This window comes from Pyrus communis, chromosome 5 (assembly GCF_963583255.1).
Source record: "Pyrus communis chromosome 5, drPyrComm1.1, whole genome shotgun sequence".
Taxonomy (NCBI): domain Eukaryota; kingdom Viridiplantae; phylum Streptophyta; class Magnoliopsida; order Rosales; family Rosaceae; genus Pyrus; species Pyrus communis.
Window position 1 is genome coordinate 15,347,184 of NC_084807.1, and position 24,910 is coordinate 15,372,093.

At 38.4% G+C, this 24,910-nt stretch overlaps 1 protein-coding gene across 1 annotated transcript; it reads right to left on the bottom strand.

Annotated features, from left to right (window-relative positions):
- Nucleotides 1-20,898: 20,898 nt before the first annotated feature.
- LOC137734301 (uncharacterized) lies at nt 20,899-23,346 on the bottom strand. The gene is made up of 3 exons (XM_068473593.1): nt 22,804-23,346; nt 22,237-22,482; nt 20,899-21,576 (listed from the first exon to the last, which is right to left on the bottom strand). The coding sequence occupies exons 1-3, from the start codon at nt 23,344-23,346 to the stop codon at nt 20,899-20,901; spliced, it is 1,467 nt and encodes a 488-aa protein (XP_068329694.1).
- Between the last annotated feature and the right edge of the window lie 1,564 nt (nt 23,347-24,910).

Sequence of the window (24,910 nt, forward strand, 5' to 3'; positions counted from 1 at the left end):
ACCGATAGGATTTCATTGTTATCCGACACTAACTGAATGATGTGTCAGATATCTTTTATCTGACATAATAGCTTATTAAACCGTCACCATCATCCAAAACCTAAAGCTAATATTGTAACCACCGCCATCATCCGACACCTAAAGCTAATATTGTAGCAGTGTAGGCGAGTCTAGGCGGGTTAGGTGGGCAACTAAGTAGGTCTAGGTAGGTGCCTAAGCAAGTCTAGTGCCCTTTCTTAATTTTCAAATGTCTCGGGATTAATTGGGACAGCGGCCAGCAGCAGCCACCTAGAAATGGGAATGATTGGTACGATTCTTTTTGCGGAATTTTTTTTATTGTTAGGTTTTGGTATGATTTTATTTATTTATTTATTTATTTTTATGAATTTTATAGCTGATTGCCATTTTTTGATTGGTCCATTTTGGTATGATTCTTTTTGTGGAAATTCTTTCTGATTTTGTATATACAAATTGGTACAAATGATTTGGTTCTTCAAATATTAGCTACTTTTCAATATTTAGAGCTCCCAAGTTAGTTAATTCCATTCCCAGAATTGAAATAGCTAAGGTGCAAACATTAAACATATTTTCCTTTTGTCTTCAAAACACACTGGAAAAGATAAACCTAAACCCTTTATGCATTAGCAGTTGAAAGAAAATAGTAAAATAAAAGCATTTATCTCTATCATGTAAGATTTGTGATGACCCGTCCTTAATTTTCTATGTAATTTCTCCCTGAGTAAGTGAATTGACTATTATGCCCTTAAAGGCAAGTGACGTGGACGTGTTTATTTCTCTCTCAATTTATTTTCTTGCTTCCGTAATTAATTTGTACACACTGTTATGAGTGTACATGAATTTTTATCAATGTGGAAACATTATTACAGATACATTTTGATTTCCTTTTATTGTAGAAAACTTGAAACCCTATCCCTTGTATTCTTTAAATCTACCCGTGCCCTCTTTCCTTTTTCTTCACTCACCAATCAACTCCTTCAAATCTCTCACCAATCCTATCATTTCCATCTACACGGCACCCAATCAGAAAAGCAAGAAAATATCTCACTTCTTCTCTCTTCATTCTCTCACCCTCCCAAAGCTCTCTTTCTCTGCAACTACCATGAACGAGCACCAAAGCTCATAGATGAGCTGAAAAACCTCACCATTACATTCATCTCATCTTCACGAACTCAACCATACCAACCAACCTTAGTTTGACCGAGTTTTGAACGTCGAACTCAAAAGGTCCAAACTCAGTGAGTTTGAGTTCATCAATTTTCAGACCGAGTTAAGGAGTTTTGAAGGTCGATGAAGCTTTCCCACAACTTCTTGAGACCTCTAGGACAATTTTCAAGAAGCTTGGACGTCGAAACAACTGAGTTTTGAGGAGTTCACTTTTGGCCGGAACTTTTGAGGTGATTTCCAACCACCGCCGTCCACCTTTTGGATTCCAAAGAGGTATAACACAATTCTACTCTTTATAAGCTTCAAATCCATATAAAGTAGGTCGAAAATGGTTGAGAAATGAAGAAGTTATGCGAGTTTTAAATTTATTCACTTTTTCACATCACTTAGCCTTATGGTTAGGTCGCCTCACGGTGATGGGCAACACGCTTTGACCTTCCTAGGTTAGGGTGTGTTAGCTTGGTATCAGAGCATAGTTGTAGATAGTCCTGCACTTCCTAGTGTGTTTTAACTCTTGTTTTCTTATGTCAAAACCATGCCACTTCGTAGAGAGCCACGCGTTCCTGTTGAGAATAATTTTTCAGACTTTGGGCAGTTTGGTGAGGCTATCACCAGTGTTATTCAGTCTGCGCTTCATCCTCCCTAGAGGAACACCTTAGACTCTGTATCCCACCTGAAGATAGATGAGATCTTTGGTAATGAAGGGTCCGAGAAATCTGAGATTTGGCTTGATCATGTTGAGAAAACTTTCCAAGTCATGCATCGACAGGGAAACCTTCCCGAAGAAAGATGGGTCGAGATAACGACCTGTTTCTTTTGTAGAAGAGCTAAATCTTAGTGGGCTCATGAGAAACTCCCATTGTCTGCTGAGGATGCTATGAATTGGGATATCTTCAAGCGTATATTTCAGACCAGATTTATTCCTTAAGAGTATTTCGACCGAAAAAGGGATGAGTTCTCATATCTGAGGCAAGTTAAGATGTCAGCCATTGAATATCATTGAAGGTTCACGAATTTATCCTGCTACTGTCCCGAGACTGCTGCTAATCCCTGGGAGATGCTTCATTTGTTTAAGAGGGGAACTCATAAGAAATTGCGTTCTATGGCAACCACTAATCCTTGTGCTACCTATCAAGAGTTCTTTAAGGTTTTACTTCGGGTTGAAGATTCGGAGAATGCTCCTGATGATGAGGATGAGGATGATGACATAAATGCTTAGAGAAACAGTAACATGGGGCAATCTTCATTTGGTCCATGAAAGACTCAGAATTTTAAGAGAAGCAAAACAACTTTGGATCATCTAGGTGGGGTTCCAACTCTAGTACACCGCGTAGAGGAGGCAGATCTACTGGCATTTCTTGTTTTCAGAGTCAAGGAAACTTTAGCAGTTCAGGTGCTTAATTTTGTCACAGGTGTAACACAAGTTACTTTGGCGAGTGTAAGAGAGGAAATAGAGCATGCTATATTTGTGGACAAACGAGGCAGAGAGCAAATAATTGTCCTCAGAACCAGAGGAATCAGCCTGCTAATCTACCACATGCAGTCCCTCTACAGCAGTTTCCAGCACCTGGTACTCGTCAGCGAACAAGCTACAGTGAAGCTTTCTAATATCAGGGAGATGTATCCCTATACCAGGGATGACCATACCAGTGCACACCTGAAGTTCCCTATTATCAGGGAGGCTATCAGTAGATTTAGGGAGGTTATCCACAATTTCAGGGAGACTATATGCTATATCAGGGTAGTGGAACACACATGTATACTGGAGGGCAATATCAGAACCTAGACTTAGCGTCTAGCAGTGGAGGTTTAGGTTGGCAGGCAAATCCACCCCATCAGGGTAGAGGTAATCAAGGTTGAGGTAATTAGACTCAAGCTAACAGGGGCCGCGCAGGTAGGCAACAGGCACATGGAAGAGTTAACAACATCACCTTACAGGATGCTCAGGCTAATCCGGACTTGATTATAGGTACGTTGAATGTTCTAGGTCATTTTGCTAGAGTTTTAATTGATTCTGTTGCTACACATTCAGTTATTTACCATAAGTTTGCTCAAACTACTCAACCGCACCCCACTTCCTTAGGCTACGAGTTGGAATTCTTGATGCCTAGGGGTGAAATATGTTATGTTAGCTAGGAACATCAAGGGTGTCCTATCTTTATAGAAGATGTAGTCATGCCGGCTAATCTTATTCCTTTGGATATCATTGATTTTGACGTTATCTTAGGCATGGATTGGTTACACTATAATCGTGCCAAAATGGATTATCATAAGAAGGTTGTTACCTTTCATCGGCCGGACATTCCTAGTGTTACGTTTATGGGTGAACATAGTGGTCTAAAGCATGGAGTTATCACTACTATAAGGGCGGGGCGACTGTTGAGTAAAGGTTGTCAAGGCTTAGCTCATGTAGTGCTAATGAAAGAGATTACTGCATATGTGAAAAACAACGGAGTAGGCAGACACTTTCCCGATGTTTTTTCTGAAGAATTACCTAGATTACCCCCAGATCGTGAAGTGGAGTTCACCATCGAACTACTACCAGGTACTTATCCTATTTCTTTTACACCTTACCGTATGGCTCATGCGGAGTTAAGGGAACTTAAGACTCAGTTACAAGAGCTAGTTGATAAGGATTTCATTCAGCCAAGCACTTCCCTATTGAGAGCTCCAGTTCTGTTTGTAAAGAAGAAAGATGGAACTTTGAGGTTATGCATCGATTACAGGTAGTTGAATCAGGTGACGATTAAAAACCATTATCCGTTACCTCGTATTAATCATCTCTTTGACCAACTTAGAGATGCTTATGTATTCTCAAAGATTGATCTAAGGTCTGGTTACTACCAGTTAAAGATCAGAACGACAACGTTTTGAAGACAGCTTTCAGAACTCGATACGGTCATTACGAGTTTCTTGTGATGCCATTTGTATTAACTAATGCACCAGCAGCTTTCATGAACCTGATGAATCGGGTACTTCATCCATATCTGAATAGGTTCATCATTGTTTTCATAGATGACATTTTGGTGTATTCAAAGAACGAGGCTAACCATGCCAGGCATCTGCATTTAGTTCTAAAGATGCTAAGGGCGAATTAGTTGTATGCTAAGTTTAGCAAATGTTAATTTTGGTTGGATCATATGTCATTCTTTGGGCATGTGATATTCGCTCAAGGTGTGCTTGTGGATCATCAGAAAGTAGCAGCCATGAAAAATTGGTAGCAATCACAAACGGTTACTAAAGTATGAAGCTTCCTTAGTCTTGCTGGTTATTATCGACGCTTCATGAAAAACTTTTCAACTATAGCACTACTTCTGACAAAGTTGACTAGAAAAGAAGTTCCGTTTGTGTGGAGTGAAGAGTGTGTGAACAGAGTTTCCAACAATTGAAGTACTTTCTCACTCACGCACCTGTCTTAATGCAGCATGGAAAGGTGATTGCATATGCTTCACGCCAATTAAAGCCCCACGAGATGAACTATCCTACACATGACCTCACGTTGGCAGCGATCATTTTCGCTTTGAAAATCTGGAGGCACTATCTTTATGGGGAAAAGTGTAAAATCTTCACTAATCATAAGAGCCTCAAGTATATCTTTACTCAACCAGAGCTTAATCTCTGGCAACGTTGGTGGGTAAAGTTACTTAGTGATTATGACTGCATCATTGATTATCAACCTGGTCATACGAATGTTGTAGCTGATGCTCATTGCAGGAAACCTCATGCTTAACTTAATACTCTTTATGTCAGTCGTATGCATTTTTTTACTGATCTAAGATCCACTGGAGTAGCTTTGGAAGCGGAGCGACGTGGAGCCCTAATTGCCAGTTTTCGGGTTAGATCGGTTCTGTTGGATCGTGTTCTTGAAGCCCAAAGGAACGATACAGAATCTTAGGAATTGATACAGGTAGTTCAAATGGGAAAGACAAAGACTTTTGGATTAGAGGTCCTAATGGCATGCTGGTGCAAGGCGATCAGATGTATATGCCGAATGTTAAGGAACTAAAGAAAGACATATTGGATGAAGCATATACTTCTACTTATGCGATGCATCCCGGGAGTACCAAGATGTGTCATACCATCTGACATTTCTACTATTGGCCTGGTATGAAAAGAGAAATTGCAGAGTATGTTAGTCGTTGTGCAGTTTGCCAGCAAGTTAAGGCGGAAAAGAAGAAGCCATTTGAATTGCTACAATCACTCTCGATACCCCAGTGGAAACGGGAAAATATTACGATGGATTTTGTGTACAAATTACCTCGTATGTGAAATGGTTATGATGGTATCTGGGTAATAATAGATCGACTTACCAAGTTGGCTGAACTGTTTATCTCTGAAGTTGTTAAGTACCATGGAGTTGCAATTAGTATCATTTCTAACTGTGATCTTCCATTTACTTTGAAGTTCTAGGTAGCTTTTCAGGAAGCTTTGGGATCGAGATTACTCTACAGCACCACCTATCATCCCCAAACTGATGGGCAGTCAGAGAGAAGTATCTAGACTTTGGAAGATATGTTGAGATCATCAGTTTTACAGTTTGGAGATGCTTGGCACAAGCGCTTATCGTTGATAGTGTTTGCCTACAACAACAGTTTCCATTCTAGCATTGGTATAGCACCATTTGAAGTGTTGTATGGGAAACCATGTCGTACTTCACTATGTTGGTCCGAAGTTGGTGAACTAGCTTTGGTGGGCCCAAAGACGGTGGATGAGACAACACAAAACATTCAGATGATAAAGGCTAACCTGAAAGCAGCCCAGGATCAATAGAAGAGTATTGCCGACAAACATTCCATCGACATAGTTTATAAGGTTGGTGATCGGGTATTTTTGAAGTTATCACTGTGGAAAGGTGTTGTACAATTCAGAAAGAAAGGGAAGCTCAGTCCTAGGTACATCGAACCGTACCAGATTGTTGAACGAGTTGGTGAAGTTGCCTATCGACTCGCCATGACGCCAGAGTTGGCGAGAGTGCATAATGTGTTTCATGTGTTGATGCTATAAAGATACGTCTCTGATCCGTCACATGTGATCCCTCTTCAACCACTAGGGATCGATCTAGATTTAACCTACGACAAGATTTAACCCACGCTCGTTCTATGGTTTTGATTTGTAGCTAGTATTGAAATTTTGGGAACGAAATTTTCTTAAGGAGGTAGATTGTGACGACCCGTCCTTAATTTTCTACGTAATTTCTCCCGAGTATGTGAATTGACTATTATGCCCTTAGAGGCAAGTGACATGGACGTATTTATTTCTCTCTCAATTTATTTTCTCGCTTCCGTAATTAATTTGTACACACTGTTATGAGTGTACGTGAATTTTTATCAGTGTAGATACACCATTACAGATAGATTTCGATTTCTTTTTATTGTAGAAAACCTAAAACCCTATCCCTTGTATTCTTTAAATTTACCCGTGCCCTCTCTACTTTTTCTTCACTCACCAATCAACTCCCTCTAATCTCTCACCAATCCCATCCTTTTCCTCTACACAATACCCAATCAGAAAAGCAAGAAAATATCTCACTCTTTCTCTCTTCCTTCTTTCTCCCTCTCGAAGCTCTCTTTCTTTACAACTGCCATGAACGAGCACCAAAGCTCATAGATCAAGCTTAAAAACCTCACCATTACGTTCATCTCATCTTCACGAACTCAACCATACCAACCAACCTTAGTTTGACTGAGTTTTGGACGTCGAACTCGGAAGGTCCGAACTTAGTGAGTTTGAGTTCATCAATTTTCAGGCCGAGTTAAGGAGTTTTGAAGGTCGAGGAAGCTTTCCCACAACTTCTCGAGACATCTAGGACAATTTTGAAGAAGCATGGACGTCAAAGCAACCGAGTTTTGAGGATTTCACTTTTCGCTGGAACTTTTGAGGTAAATTTCGACCACCTCCATCCACTTTTGGACTCTAAAGAGGTATAATGCAATTCTACTCTCTATAAGCTTCAAATCCATATAAAGTTTGTGTAGGTCCATGACGTCGAGTAGATCGATTTCATATATTTAAACCCCAGGTTTGAGCAAACTATGGGGATTTTATTTAAGTCTCCATATATGTGCTTTAATTAATTCTATTATAGTTATTTCACATATAGGGGAAACGTATCCCGAGGACTTACGGGGCTAGGCTAGCCTCGGGTGCTAGGACCCGGCGACATACTTGTGAGTGGGAAATTTATTTTATACCTATACATATTTATAGTTTCCCTAAATGCGTAGTTACTTCACTTTTATGTTTATATTGCCAAGTATTCATTATTATGATATAAATTGTGATAAATGCTGCTATATGGTTGGGATATTACTTTCATGACATTCATACATATTTGTACATGCTCATTTGTTGCACCCCGGTGTTAGTACTGCGCCCAAGGCCAGGGCCAATCCTTTACGTGTATGTTCACATACACACAATTCGTTCGCCTTGGATCCAAGTTAGGTACCAGTCCTGTCGTACATATTGCATTAGGCAATTCCGACTCTTATGTGACCGCACCTCGGTGTCAGTCTTCACGTGATCGTAGTACTAAAGTGTATTGATTACACCTAGTCCTGTCGTACAGGTTGCATTATGCAACTCCGACTCGTGTGCTAGCATATATTGATGAGCCATTGATTATACTTGTTTATCACATGATTATATTACTATGGCATTGGATATATCATGACTTGGCATATTTTTGGTTATAAATGCTGTTGTATTATTTTTTACATACTTACGTAGTATGTTTTAAGGAAACTATACTTGTTTTACGGCGAGGGGTTAATATGTTCAAAAATAAAGGTTTTTGTACGACCATTGTTTTGCTGACCCACTCAACTTTGTTTTTTGCCCCTCCAGGATCTAGATAGCTGATTTCTTCATGGCACTCGAGGAACCTTTGGCAGTTCTAACATTATCTTTGGTTTAGATGTACGAACCTATCACTGTTGTGTAATAAGTGTACTTTAGCTGCTTTGACTACTCTTTGGTAGTTGTACTGTCTTTTAAGCTCTAAATAATTGTAGTGGGTTATTCCCACGATTGCGCACTCTTTCACTGATTAGTATAATTAGTTCAAATTAGTTTTAAATTTATTCACTTTTTCACATCACTTACCCTTATGGCTATGTCACCTCACGGTGATGGCAGCACGCTTCGACCTTCCTAGGTCGAGGTGTGTGTGACATCCCACATCGCCCAGGGGAGTGATCCTTATATGTATATTCACATCCTTACCTAGCACGAGGCCTCAATCAGTGGTTTTCCTTGAAAATGTCGATAAGGCGGACTCTTTTGCCCAGGGTAGTTTGTCCCACGCCATTAGGACCGGAAAGTTTCCAGATTCAAATCAAGAAAGTTCCTTAATTGCTTGTTGGACCGTTTCTGTAGTCCACTGGGAATTGTCCGCTTTAGGTTTACCATTCCCTCACGGTTTTGTTTTTGGGAACTCACGAGCAACTTCCCAGTGGGTCACCCATCGTGGGATTGCTCTAGCCCCCTTCTCGCTTAACTTTGGAGTTCCTACGGAACCCAAAGCCAGTGAGCTCCCAAAAGGCCTTGTGCTAGGTAGGGATGAGAATATACATATAAGGATCACTCCCCTGGGCGATGTGGGATGTCACAATCCACCCCCCTTAAGGGCCCGACGTCCTCGTCGGCACACACGTGACCAGGGTTAGGCTCTGATACCAAACTGTCACATCCCAGCCCGGGCGGGACCACTTCCCGGGCCCGACTCCACTACCGTAGCACGATATTGTCTGCTTTGGGCTTACCATTCCCTCACGGTTTTGTTTTTGGGAACTCACGAGCAACTTCCCAGTGGGTCACCCATCATGGGATCTAGCCCCCTTCTCGCTTAACTTCGGAGTTCCTACGGAACCCGAAGCCAGTGAGCTCCCAAAAGGCCTCGTGCTAGGTAGGGATGAGAATATACATATAAGGATCACTCCCCTGGGCGATGTGGGATGTCACAATACCGACCCAGGGCGGATCATTTCCCGAGCCTGCTCCACCATCGTAGCACGATATTGTCCGCTTTGGGCTTACCATTCCCTCACGGTTTTGTTTTTGGGAACTCACGAGCAACTTCCCAGTGGGTCACCCATCATGGGATTGCTCTAGCCCTCTTCTCGTTTAACTTCGGATGTCACAATCCACCCCCCTTAGGGACCCGACGTCCTCGTCAGCACACCACGACCAGGGTTAGGCTCTGATACCAATTTGTCTAAATGAGAGTCAAGATCTAATGAGGCATTGGTGTCAATCAGCTTTCTTTTATTTGTAGAAGAAGATGGGTTCGAGGTTCCATCTCTTGGTGCAATCCTCACATTCATGCCCTTGCTTTGGTTGGCATCCCCAAGATTCCGAATTTGCATTTGACATTTCTTGGCGGCAAGTATGACCTCCTCAGAGAATTTATGGGGTTCATTCTCTCCAGAGCGGCTTTTGCTGCTGCTTTTGATAGTGGAGGTAGTCACGAAGATTATGTCGTTAATGCTGATTTCTCTCCCATGCGAATCTGGAAACTTTCCGGTCTTAATGGCCTGGGACAAACTACCCTGGGCAAGAAAGTCCGCCTTATCGACATTTTCAAGGAAAACCACTGAATGAGGCCTCGTGCTAGGTAAGGATGTGAATATACATATAAGGATCACTCCCCTGGGCGATGTGGGATGTCACAGTGTGTCAAGATTTTTTCTTTATGTTAAAAAAGTTAAAAAAAAAAGAAAAAAAGAAAAGAAAAAAAGATAAATGTTGAGGTTGATTATCATTGTGACTGGATGATCCAATCATTTAATTTGCGTACTTGTTTTTATTTTATTGTAGCAACTACCGATTAAAATTGTTTCAGGTACATGATGGCGCTACCAACGACTAAGAATGGGAGCATGAACTACCGATCAAATCTTCTACACTTTGTTGGCTTGTATTGTACAATTGAAGAATATGTTAAAGTTGAACACGATTTTCATATGAAGGCAACACCATTTTGGAGACTATACCGGGCATACAAAGATAAGCTTGTGACAGCCGAGCACTTTAGTGCTTTGGACAATGGTATCATTTTGATAATCAAACAATATGACAAAGACCAAGGGTGCTTTGTATTTGGGGACATCAAAGGGGTGGTGACAACAAATGACATTACTTATATATTCAACATTCCTAATAAGGGGAAATATTTGTAATACACGGGCATGCCAGGAGAAAAAACAAAGAAAACAATACTCATGTCTAAATATTTCTCAGATGTGGCCGACCGTGTTACAAAGACTAAAATTGAGGCATCCCTAAGAAATGTAGTTGCAGGAAGATCAAATGAAGAGCGTTTAAACTTTGCACGTTTGATGTGCCTTTATTTCTGTAACATACTCTTATTGTGCAATAGTTCTACCCAAATTTCGTGGAAACTTGTGGGTATATGTGAGAAATTGGATCAAATTCAAATATACAATTGGGCAATGGCGATTGCTGAATGTTTGAACAAATTTCTTGTACATATGCCAGTAAACCACATTTAGTAACAGAATGTGTTCCGGCTTTGTTGGTAAGTTTTTCATAGTGTTTTTTTTTCTTCTTTTGTTTAAAAGATCTGATGGATTATCCTACTATTTAGGTTTTATACTTTTGGTTTGGTGGAAAAACAAGACTACTTACCCCCCTTGTTGGTAAAGAGAACAAACTACCTAACTTTGTAAGCTGGAGTTTAGTACAACTCTACAAAACATTGATCAACATGGACTTGAAAACCTTGGTGCTATGTTTATATATGTTGTTAGGTTGCATAATGACATCATTGTTTTTATGATTTGTTTTTGAATTCTTTCTATCTGAAGTAGATTGTTATATATTAAAAATAAAATGTACCGACATTACATTATTGAAAGAGCATTGAACACCAAATGGACCAACATCATTTATTTATCATGAAGAAAAAGAAAAAAAGAAAACCTTTTATCAGTTGAGTGAAACATTGATCTAACAGCTTTTATGGTGGTACATTTTGAAATTTATTTGAATTGATATGTTTGTTTGTTTCATTTTTATTTTATTGAAACCTAAGTGGTGGGGGTTTTGTTGATGTAGGCCTATGATGAAGATGATGCATTGCCTAAAACACAGGTAGAAATTCAAGCAGATGATCCTATTAAGCAAGATGAAGATGAACAAATTAATGATGTGTCTAAAGATGCTGGAATCGTAGTTGTTGCATATTTGATTGTACCTATTTCACCTATTGAACCTATATTATGTACTCCTACATCCAAATCTATAGAAAACAACATTAAAAATAACATGTGCAGTGTGAAGACAAGAAGTGCTCAATTTGAAGCACCTACATGGGATACACTTACAAGTTAGTTCAATTACCAACTACAAATATTTGGACAAGTACAATCTAATGGCATGGATGGAGTGGAAAACATAGATCAACTTCATGCTGAACAAGAAATTCCGAAAGAGTTGGATGCGATGAATATTAGGGGTGAAGAAGCTGATGTAGAAGCTATTCTGTTAAGCGAGGCATTGGCTACAACTGAATCTAAATTGGATGAAGCAGATAAAAGAAAACATGCATCTCCAAAAATAGCATCCATAATCAGAAGAGTGAAAAGAAGACAGGTGCAGAAGGTACTTCGAAAAGCGGACTATGAATATGCAAATACAAAAAAAAGGTCTGGCAAAACAAGGAAAAATGTGAAACACAAAAATTATGGTTTTGTTGAATCAATGAGGAATGTTGGTAATGTAGATGATGAAAATGCAAACACAGGAAAGGAGATGAAACCATCTGGATGTCTGTCACCTCCTGATCCTATTACAGAGGAGATAGATTGTGATAGTTATGTTATGAAGAAGGTTGCAAGAAAATGTCTTGAGAAAAATATTGGTCTGTTTGAAATGTTTGTAAGTCCCATTTTTGATGAAGATGGTAATAAAAGCCTTCAAAACTTCATAAATAGCAAATATTCAGGGTAAGTAATCATATACACCATTGTATAGTCATATTATAGTACAGGTACATTTATGCAATTCAATTGGAGCATTGTACCTAACATGTCTTATACTGATTGTACCATATATAACATGATACCAGTATGGTCAGGAAAGACAGCTCACATAATGCAAAAGGATGTAAAGTTCCTAATCACAAACAAGGGAATCACAGCACAGGTGATTAGTGGGTCAGTTGAAGGTATAATGATTAGTGAAAGAAAAATCTATGTAGTGTATTGTACTTGCAGACCATAGATGCATACGTGGAAGTGCTATTTAGGAGGCTAGCAAATGATAAGCATTTGAAACATAAGTCATACTTTATGACCATTCTTGTCTCGGTATGTATTGAAATGTTATTTGCATATTTGGGTTTATTATTTTTCCAAATGTTGGTAGATTTTTTAAATATTTTTTTACTTATTGAATGTTATAAGTAGTTCATTATGTATTTGTTATGATCATGTCAAAATAGGAATACCACAAGATGAATGATATCTCAAAAGTTCAAAAGGTTCTATATTGCTGAACAAGTATGGCAAGTATGACATTTTCTTGTTCCCCTTGAGGCATGATGAGTAATATCACTTCACTTATCCTCCACATGCCTAATATATTGTGGCTACACTATGACAAAAAATTGCCAAAAAGTGGAATTGCTCATAATCCATGCTATGAATATGCAGAAAAAATGGTGATCATTCTATACCCTTGTTGGTACGTTGAAAAATATGATTGGTTTAGATGAATTAACAAGGTTTTTGTATGTGATTACAGAAGGAAGATGTAATGACATTCTTACGTCATCACAAGAAAGGAGCAAAGTCGACATTGCGCAGTGGAAAAATAACAAACGTGTAGTTATACATACCAACACTATGAGTGGTGCTATTAAACAACCTCTAAATGACAATGAAAGAGCAACTTTGGAGATTCTAAATGGCATGGACCTTGATATCCCAATGCAGGGAACCGTACATAGCCAGCTACAAGAATCAGGCTCATAAGTACATAAATATGTACACAATCATTACTTTGTGTGTGTAACTAACACTTATCTATTGCAGATTAGATTGTGGTGTTGCCGTTATAAACATCATGAAGAGCTTGGCTAGTGACGTACCTATTTTCGAACATTTTGAAGACGATGACATGAAGGAAATGAGATCCAAAATAGTAAGCAGTCTCTGAAACGATGAATTTAATTGGAGCCAACAGTAGGCAAAATGCTACTATATAAGTACTAGTCGAATTGCTATTTTTTCAATTACATTCCAATGATGCACTTTGTTGGACCTTCATTATGACAATATTTTGGTTTAGTAGAGAGTTTGATTGAAACGTACTTGTAAGTTATTTCCCTTGCTCTGTTAAAAATATAAGTCGAATTTATACTATTATATTTCTATTTGTGCATTGGCTCAAATATACCTTTACATTTTTAATTTGGTACATTATTAGGCTGCAAATTTGTAATCTACCAAGAGTTTGGGACGTTATTTAATATTATGCTGACACATATTGATCGTTTGGTACGTAAATTTTTTATTATTGAAACATATCGGTTTGGCAAAATGTTATACAGTTTGCATGTATTATGTACAAAGAGTTTGGTACATTACTAAATGTTATGCTGGCATATATTGATTGTTTTGGTTTATGAAATAATATTAAATTAGATCGTATCAAACATTTGGTACATAAAGTTTTTACTTTTGAAACGTATTGGTCTGGCAAAACGTTATATAGTGTGCATATAAATGTACCAGGAGTTTGGTATGTTACTTAATGTTATGTTGATACATATTGATCATTTGGTTCATGAAATAATATTAAATTAGATCGTACCAGACATTTGGTACATAAAGTTTTTATTTTTGAAACGTATAGGCCTAGAGAAACGTTATACAAAGTTTGTTTATAATGTAACAGGAGTTTGATACGTTACTTAATGTTATGTTGATACATATTGATCGTTTGGTTCATGAAATAAAATTAAATTAGATCATACCAGACGTTTAGTATGTGAAATTTTTATTTTTAAAATGTATCGGCCTAGAGAAAGTGTGCCTGGCCTGAACATGAAAATAATATGTTGTTTGGTTTTGATCATCTTTTGAAGTCGAAAGCCTTGATCATCAATTTCAACTATTAAACTCGTTCGTAGTTTGACACAATGCTTTTGGTACGTTTTGGAGAAGTCCCAAAACGGACCTAAGGCGGAATCTATTATTCTATATCGAACCTATCAAAGAAACGATAAAAAAATAAAAAATAAAAAAATAATAAAAAAAACATAATGATTTCTTACCAATTCCAAAATGCGTGATTAAAATAAAGTTCCAATATTCCAAAGAAAATGTAAAACCATAGTCAGCTCAAGCAAATTAAAAAAAAAAAAAAAAAAAAAAAAAAAAAAAAAAAAAAAGAAAAAAAAAGAAAAAAAAAAAAAAAAGAAAGATATGAATGACAATCAAAAGGGTGCTGAGCAAGTGTTGTTAGGTGTCCAAGCTACTTGCACCTCCCACACTCCATTGATCTTGGTTCTTCCCCGTTAGACTTAATTCTCTTGACCCTTGGTCTGCTGGGTTGTTTTCTTGTCACTGGAGGCTTGATGGCAAAATCCTTCACTATATCAAGTGGGGGTTGATGGATGTTAAGAATTGGCTCAATTGGAAAAGAATGCGAAGACTTAAAGTAATCAGCTTTAAAATAGTCTTCAATGTAATCATAAGCATTGCTACCGTTTTGCATGATAGCTGCAACTGCGTGTGAGCAAGGGAAACCTTTAACCTGCCACTGACGACATGAACAATACCATTTTTCCAAGTCCACCATCACCGAATCATAACTATGTACTTGGCACCTCCAACAACTTATCCAATTGTTTTTCCATTTCGGGGCATAAATAAGAGTTCAATTTCTCTGCAGCAATACGTCTGTCAGTATTCGTAACCATCATTTTAACTCTTAACTCAGCATAAAGAATGGAATGGCAAGACGAAAAGCTAGTCTTCTTACCGCTCCGTCGGTCCTTCAAACCTGGAAATTGTAGACAAGAGTGAGCAGAGAAGAGCATTGATTGCTAATCCACGCGGAAAGGCTGTTTATTGCGAATTATGTGCAAATGCAATCAGGCATTCCTTTCTACCAATTGGAATATTGGTAATAATCGTTCTTTCCAAATCCAAGAATTGAATGACTCGACACCACATCTCACCGTACCTGCCAAATAAAAATTGTCAATCAAAACAGTGCATAATCCTAAAATTATGTTGTTCCATAACCAAGTTATTCATACTAATTAAGAACTCCTAAAAATTATATTGTTCAATGAAAGCATAAAAAGAGAAGAGGGGAAAAATGAAGAAAAGGAATAGTGGTAGGAAGGCAGGTCTTAAACCAAATCATGTACACAAGCACCTCTTCATTAATACTCAACATAACAATTGTACCTGGCACGTAAGAAGATTGCATCTGAATAGTTCTCTTTGGGAAAGTCCTCCAAAAATTTGTCAATTAGTCCACCACCCTTTTTTCTCAAAATCTGCATGTTTACCTCGAACACTTCTGAAGTGGACGAATAAGCATAGTTCTTGAATAATTCGACAATTTTCTTATGAAACTTTTTCCCAAAATCAATAGGATATGTGGTCTTAGTATTCTTTTCAGTGTGGTAAATACAAAATCCATGTGGAGAAGTAGGGAAACATTTGCCTAAGGCTAGAAAAAATTCCCAAAAATCCCAAACCAAACCAAAAAATTCCAAAACCAAAACCATCCCGAAGTTCGGTAATCCTGTCCCGAAAATTACCAAAGTATTCGTTATGGGATTGGTTTCCATATCTCATTTGTTTAGTACTACCGAAATCTCGAAATCTTTTGTTTCCTATTAGCTTTTGGCTTTTGGTTCCCACTTCCCAACTAAAAAGCAGGAGCCTTTTGGCTCCCACTAGCAAAAGGTACAAAAATAATATAAAAAGTACAAAGAAGAAAAATTAGGCGTGTGGACTATGGGCTTTTGTTTTGGTTTTGACTCTTGAGGCAGAAAGCAGCAGTCTTCGTGTTAAGAAGCAGAGAAGGGAAGGAGCTATTGCCGAAAGCTCTCTCAAATCTTCGAAGCTCTCTCGTCTCTAATATCGACCCATCGCCTTCTCTATCCTCTCTGAAGCTTTCTCTAAATTAGAGTTCAAATGAGGATTTACAAATTAGGGATTTACGATTTAGATCTTTTGATTGTTTTGATTTGGATTTAGATTTCTTGATTAATTTTCTTGGGATTTCTGGATTAATTTTATGTGTGGTTGATTTGAATTTCTGGATTTCCATGGTCGATTTCTGCTTTGCATGTCCAATTTCTTTTCTACTTTGCCTGCTTGATCTGCAGGTTTAATGCATGTTTGAATTGAATTTATCAACTTCCTCCATTAACAAGAAGCCAAATTTCTATTGAATTGAAATCCCAAAACCATACCGAAATCACGAAAATATTTCGGGAATCTCGAAATTTCAATTTGGGATTGGGATTGGGATTTTCATCCCAAAAAGGATTGATTTGGGATTCGAGATCCCATTTTCGGATCGGGATCCCATCCCAAACCAGCCCTACATTTGCCACAGATTGAAGCAATCCCTTGTGTCGGTCCGATACGAATATAATGGTACGTTTATCTTCCGATAATACAGTAGATAAGTTCATCAAAAACCAAGTCCAATATACTCATTTTCAGCATCAACCAAAGCAAATGTACAAGGGAAAAAGCCTATACCTAATTAATACAGCACGGTGTTAAATGTAGTTGTTTAACAAACAAAAACATATAAACATCTTTACATGCATACTAGTTGCGCATAACTTTTGTTGTGCAGAAGGCTAAAGTAAAATGATCAACGATGAACCCATAGAAGTTCAAAGAGAGCAAATGAGTAGTTGACTAAATGGAAGACTAGAGTTAAATGATGGGAATCCTACTCACAACCTCAACAAACTCTACCTGAGTCTATGACGACCAAAAGACAAGAATGACTTCAACTATTATTCTGTCTCTCCAGTTTATATCATTCCAATGATGCATAGAAGGTAATACAATCTTCACACTTACTAATAAACTACCAAATGCATTAACAAGTTAAAAGATGCCTCATAGATTGAAGCCTCAACAAAACTATCCATGGACTAGGCACTACTAAACTGTTACATGCCCGAAACATGGCAGTCGCCGCATGGATTCAAGTCCCAAAAGGACAATCCATGGACATGAAAGTTTTAATATATATCATGCTTGAAGCATGATAAACATATAGGTTCCAATGATTCAACTCCCTAGAAGTGGAGATTAAAAATCCAAGCTCTATAACACTCTAGAGGAGGTTATGATCCAAGTTCCCTAAACATTTTATCTAATAAGAGATGACTGTCCTAGAAGAGACAAAGTAAAGCCCCTGAAAAGGCAAGGATATCCAAAGCAATGAAATTCTTATAAATATGCACATGAGAATTATGGGATCACGAATTGATGCAGCCAATGTCAATTTTGGTTTTACATTAGCTACTAAATTCATCAATGAGTTGTGTTGATATTGAGCTACATTCTTTTGTTCGTTGACAAAATTGGCCAAAATGGAGAGGGGCAATTCCATTACAATTAGTAAGAACATGAAAAATCAGACCTATAGTACAAATCGTGAAACAATGGTGAACCTAGAAGGTTACATATGACATTTGTAATACAGTGCAATACACTCACGTGAAATTGTGATATACTCATGTAAACAACATTTCACATTGTGAAACTTGTTCATTTCAATGGAGAATTATATTATACAAAGGCTTATGAAATGCCACTAGCATACCTCTATAAGTAATTCCCTCAAGTACACATAGAAGCAAATTGCTTTGTATAATTTTCAAAGTAGAATGTGTCATAAAGTGTAGAAATCCTTGAAAGATTTAAATTGCTTGAAGTAAGCCCTGGAAGGGTAAAACACAAATTATGTACTTGATACCAATGAATGGTATCAATTTGCCATAGTGAGTACTATCATTATGATATTGTTGCAACATACTAAAATCTCGTGCAAGAGTTGATATTAGATTGAGACTCTTGAAGAGTCTAGAAAGATTTATAAAGTGTTAAAATGACATATTGTCTAGAGGTGTAGATCGAAAAATATGCCAACATGAATCTTATCCATCAAAATATTTATGGTATTAAAGAACCATATGGATTGAAAATCATGATTGAACACTCAAAGATTAATCAATATTTAGATACTAAGAAAGGTAATTCATCCTTGTGAGGGAAATGTTGAACTGATACTTGGTCCAAAAGTATCATATATATCTTAGTGAAGTGTGTGTCTTACTCTATTTAGCACAATACGCTGAATCAGATGTTACATTTCCGATGAAGTACAATACCAACATATGGGGTATTAGAATGAAGTGAAGCTTATTTATTGATATCTTTGAGAAATTATAGACATGTGCTTGTTCTATTCCAAAGAACTCACACTAATAGCCATTGTCTTATTGAACAAGAAAAATTTGAATCTCTCTCTAGCCTGCATACAAATAGCTTACATAAAGGATTTATATTTACATATGAAATTAGATTAATCCTACAATGCTCAACAAAGTAAACATTTGTTGCTACATCTTGATATCTCTCATAAATACATATTTTCAAGTTTTTCAGTACGCGTATGAGCTTCAGAAGACTAAAGTTATTGAAGTTAGACAAATTCATTCCAACGATAATCTGACAAACCTCTTCACCAAATCTCTACCAAAATGGGCATTCCAGAAGTTGATGCATAATGTCAGATTACGTCGATTTAGTAATCAGTCAGATCGAAGGATGCATAATCAGGGGGAGATACTCAACAGGGGAAGCACCCAAGACACATGCGTGTTGTACTCTATTTCTTTTGACTATGATTTGTTTCACTGTGTTTTTCCTAGCAAGGTTTACGAGGCAACCGATATTGATATATGGGCATCCAAGGGGGAGTGTTATAAATGGGCATCCAAGGTTTACGAGGCAACCGATATTGATATATGCCCACTTAGACAACCATGTGAAATAGAAGAATGGAAGTCAAAGAAGTTTAGTATTAACTATTTAGGTTGTGGAATTTCAACATACAATATTTGGCATTGTGGACTTTTGCTTGTTAAGTGCTCTATATAAAGAGCATGCAATGTATGACAAACAATATAAGAGAAGATACGGAAGAAAGAAAAGAAAGAGAGGAGAGAAAAGAAAGGCTAGAGAGAGAGAAAAAGAGTGAGGATTATCTTTGTACTCATATTATTTTAGATAATAAAAGAAAATACTATTGCTGCCTTGAGGACGTAAGCTTATTTGCCAAACTCTGTAAATATTGTATGTTATTGACTTTATATTCCACTGCACATGTAGTTTTTAATTTCATAACAAAAATTAATTATGGGCTAAAGCAAATCCCACTCTCTCTTACCACCCCATGCCAATGATGTCACGAACCAACAAACAAGCATCTCGTCTTTCAGCGGACCATAATGCAAGGGCGCAAAACCCACTTCCTTTCACAATGTATGTTCTACATTTTGGTATAAATAATGGGTTCTCCCTTAAATATATATATGCTTTTTTTTTTTTTTTTTTTTTTTTTATTTGGTTGTTTCTATTTGGAGTGAAGGAGCTGAAGCAAGTTGATGTCAGGATGTTTTAACACAAAAATATCCTACATTGTTATTTTTTTTTCCTTAATTTGGCATAGGCGTGGGCTAGAGGATGACCCTCGAACACTCAAACTTGCTAACATTTATTAAAAAAAGTACAAGGAGTGGGATAAGTAACCAAAACCTCGAAGAATAAATACAAAAAAAAGAAAAAAAAAATGTTGTTAAAACATATATGAAACGGTAATTGGACATTGCCCAACCAGTCTCTATGACAAAAAACAGAAATAAGAGCTACAGGTGGAAACAATGAGTCGTCCCACGATCCTTTTATATCTAGTTGGATCCTTCAATAATTCACCATCCGTTGGCCTTAACTTCAAATCTTGTTCCATGGGAAAATCCACCAGACATGCCCCTAATAGTCCAACATCGTCCAGTATGTCCAAAATATATTTCCTTTGTGAGATAGAAATGCCTTGTTGTGAACGAGCCACTTCGATCCCAAGAAAATATTTGAGAGGTCCGAGGTCCTTAATGCGAAACTGATGATGAAGAAATTGTTTTAAACGTTGAATAGCCTCATGGTTGTTCCCTGTAATGATCATGTCATCAACATAGATAAGAACCACTGTAATGGAATGCGCAGTAGTGCAGGTGAACAATGAGTAGTCTGCAGTTGATTGTTTGAACCCCACGAGTTGAATGGCTTGAGAAAACTTTGAAAACCATTGACGGGAAGCTTGTTTCAAGCCATAGAGGGATTTATGGAGTCGACAAACCAAGTTTTCCCCCTGTCGACGAAGTCCAGGAGGTGGAGACATGAAAACTTCTTCGTCCAAATCACCATGGAGAAAAGCATTCTGGACATCGAGCTGGTGGAGGGGCCAGTGGCGTTGAGCAGCCACGGCTAATAAACAACGAACAGTGGTAAGTTTGGCCACGGGTGCAAATGTTTCAGAATAGTCTAGGCCTTCAATTTGCGTGCAACCTTTGGCAACCAAACGCGCTTTATAGCGCTTGATGGAGCCATCAAAGCGATGTTTGATCTTGTAAACCTACTTGCTGCCGATAGCACGTTTTCCAGGAGGCAGGGAAGTAAGTGTCCAGGTATGGTTTTGTTCAAGTGCAGCAAGTTCAGACTGCATCGCAGCTTGCCAATGAGGATCAAGGTTGGCCTGGGCAAAAGAAATAGGTTCGATGCTACGAGTGATGTTATTGACAAACACTTGGTGAGATGGTGATAAATGTGAAGAAGAGAGATAATGAGAGAGGGGATAACGAGTACCTGACCGCGAAGAAGAAGTGGACATGGAAGGCGACGTGGTGACCTGTGAACAATCATAATCCTTCAATAAGACAGAAGGTTGCTTGGGGCGGAGGCCGCGACCAAGGGCAGGTGGTGGTAGGATAGAGTTGACAGGGCGTGGAGAAGGAAGAGAAGATGGGGACGACACAGGTGATGGGGGCGACACAGGTGATGGTGGAAAAGGGGCGACAGGTACGACAGGTGAAGGAGGAGAAGTGGTTGGACTAGAGATGGTGGGAGAGGAGGATTCTTGTGGAAAGGTGGAAGAATCTGAGATGGTGTCGGTGAGGGGAAGAGGAACGACGGGCACAACTTCATCAGGTTGGGTGTCGGGAGGATGATGAGCAAAAGGAAAGATGTGTTCATGAAAAACCACATCACGACTAGTAAAAAATTGATGAGGGTGAAGATTGTAGAGACGATGCCCCTTTTGTCCAGAAGGATAACCAACAAAGAGACATTTGTGAGCCCTAGCATCAAACTTGTGTTTAGGAAAGGTGTGTGTAGTATAGCAAAAGCACCCAAAAACCCGTAAGTGCATATAAGTGGGTGGGCGTGTGTAGAGCATTTCATAGGGTGTTTTTTTGGATAAAACGATGGTGGGTGTGCGATTGATGAGATAAGTGGCAGTGAGAAGACTTTCTCCCCAAAATTTGAGGGGAAGATTTGCTTGAAAACGAAGTGCGCGACCTACATTAAGGAGGTGCCGATGTTTACGCTCCACCACCCCATTTTGTTGAGGTGTGTGTGAGCAAGTATGTTGAAAAAGAGTTCCTGAGTTGGCAAAGAATGAACGCATGGATAGGAATTATGCGCCATTATCAGTGCGTACTTGTTTAACTTGATGCTGAAATTAAGTGTTGACATAAGCAAAAAACAGTTTGATTTTCTCTTGTGTTTCAGATTTTAAATTCATGAGAAAAAGCCAAGTAAATCGGGAGTAATCGTCAACGATGGTTAAGAAGTATCTAGCACCTGATGAAGAGGGCAAACGATGCGGACCCCAAATATCACAATGTATTAACTCGAAAGGTTGTAGACTAGAAGTAGAACTTAAAGGAAAAGGTAACCTTGTTTGTTAGGCTACTGGACAGACATCACAATGAGAATCAAAATTAAAAGAAATATCAGGAATGGAACTAGATAAAACACGGGTTGGACCAGTGGAAAGATGTCCAGGGCGTTGGTGCCAGACATTGGATGGTGCGGATGCAGAAGCAGCAACGATCCCAGGCTTATTCTGTCGAAAGACGAAGTCTTCTTTGACTGGGACTAGATAATACAGGCCATCACGCTCCTTCCCCAATCCAATCATCTTCTTCGTTGCCAAATCCTGTAAGAGACAAAAAGTAGGGAAGAAAATGATCAAACAATTTAATTCCCGAGCAACTTTGCTAACTGACATCAGGTTAACTCGAAAACCAGGGACACAAAGGACATCTTTTAGGTCTAAATTTGGAGTGAGTTTGATTGAACCAAGACAAGAAATTGGTGCTTGTGACCCATTTGGCAGATTGACGGAGGAAGAATGTGGGCTCCTTTTGTCGTTTAAATTGAAAGAAGAAGAAATGTGATATGTAGCACCACTGTCAATAATCCAAGAATCTGGATTGTTTGTGGAAAAAGAATAGCATTGTGCATTAGGTATACCTACTGCATTTGCAAAAATCTGATTTTTACCATCACCACGAAGAATAGCTTTGATTTGGTTGATCTCGTCCACTGTGAATTTCAAATCAACAGGTTCTTTGGTAGTGCTCAACTTGGCTTCTTCTTTGTGGGCATTATTGGCTGCGCGCCTGGTTTTGTTTGGAGGCTTTACGTCCTTCCCGTGAAACTTATGGCTAGGAGGAAAGCCGTGAAGGTAGAAACAGTAATCAACTGTATGAGTATTTCCATCGCAGTGAGTACAATGAAAATCCTTACCAGTGTTTGCCTTGCCACCATTGTTCGGCTTGTGAGACTGCTTATTCCAGGTGGTCTTGGATACGTGCATGTCATGTGTAGTGTTACTTTCACCACCTTCTGCCACCTCTCTTTGTTTTTCTTCTTGTAAAGTCAAAGAATATACCTTACGAATGTTTGGTAGTGGCTGTATTAAGAGGATTTGTCCACGAACAGCCGAATAAGAGTCATCCAATCCCATGAGAAATTGAATAACCTGTTCCTGTTGTTCTCTTTCATTGATCGTTTTCATCGTTCCACATGTGCAGGCTGGAATTGTATTATAGGACGCTAGTTCATCCCAAAGTCCTTTGAGTTTGGTATAGTATGCTGATATGGACTGTTGACGCTGTCGATGTTCAATGATCTCTCTTTTAATTTGAAAAATGCGAGAAACATTTCCTTGTGAGAAACGTTCCTTCAAATCCTCCCATATCTAAGAAGGTGAATCCGTGTATAGGACGCTGCTCATCAAATCATTACCAACAGAACTAACGACCCATGAGAGAACCATATCATTGCACCGTTTCCAAAGGGAATATTTGGCGTCGGTTTTTGGCAGGGCTTCTATCGAACCATCCACAAAACCGAGCTTGTTCTTGGCGTTGAGGCTGATTGTCATCGTACGACTCCATGTGGAATAATTGTCACCATCCAGTGGTTTGGAAACAAGGTGTAGACTCGGGTGATCCGAGTGATGGATGTAGAATGGATCAGTGATGTCCATTGTTGTTGTGAGTTGTGGTTTGTGTTTAGGAGTTTCTTCGTCACTCATGATGAACAACGAGATCGAGCAGAAGCGTTTCAGGCACCAGGAAGGTGCTCTGATGCCATGAAAAAATGGCGAAGTGTATGTATGTAGAAAGAATAGATTTTCAATTGTTGTGTATTGAAAATATTACAACCCTAATATATAAACTAGCACTAGCCTTCACAAGGCAAGTTTACAAAACATAACCCAGTTAAGATCCTATAATCAAGCTTCATAGTCAACGTGCTATACAAGGCAAACTACCCTAGAATGAATCAAAGAATATTTACAATTAATACAAGAATTTCAACAATAATCATAACTAGTTAGGCCCTGGAAGTATAAAAACCGTAGTCCATAGTTCACTCGGTTCATAATTGTGGTGCTTAATTGAATCAATCGGGTGATAAAATGCATATAAAAGAAGAAAAAGATAGGGAATTTGACTCTCTTATTTTACCCATATACACTCCAAAACTTTACACGATTTCTACACTCACAAGAAGAGTGCGTGTAGGAGGCTAGGAAAAAAACGAGTGTTAAAACTACTAGCCAAAAAATGAATCAATACTTGCACAAGTACTTACGCACCAAACGGCATTTTCTTTTTTAAATATAAGAGGTATTCCACCGCACTTGATTGCAGACTAAATCTTCCTTCCCATACAGCTTGATACCTCATGAGTTGACAACGTACCTTTGTTCTGTTATATTTCTAGTGTTGTTACAAATGAAGGCGTGCACTTTGAACGAGAGAAAACGTGGGCACGCTTCTTGTTGGTAAGGTACATATAAGAATAAAGAGATCACATGGTCAACTTCAAGTCACCCTAAGGTGCACATATATCAAAAGCATGCTTCTTTTCTTTTCTTTATAAACGACCTTTTTAAGTTGGTAAATCTTCACCCCACACAAAATATCCTTCCTCATTCTCCTTGTTTGAGGTAAGCAATAGTACATAACTGATTATCTCTTTGAATTTCTCTCTCTCTCTCTCTCTCTCTCTCTTTGTATCTCTTGAGTAATTTTACATCGATTGCGTACACTTTCTAGCTACATTAGATA

Coding starts and splice junctions, on each gene's coding strand:
- LOC137734301 (XM_068473593.1), bottom strand. CDS start 23,346: ATGAAAACGATCAATGAAAGAGAACAACAGGAACAGGTTATTCAATTT. Junction 22,483..22,803: donor ATCAGATTTTTGCAAATGCA/GTAGGTATACCT, acceptor TGTCTCTTACAG/GATTTGGCAACGAAGAAGAT. Junction 21,577..22,236: donor CTCATTGTGATGTCTGTCCA/GTAGCCTAACAA, acceptor TCTGGACAAAAG/GGGCATCGTCTCTACAATCT.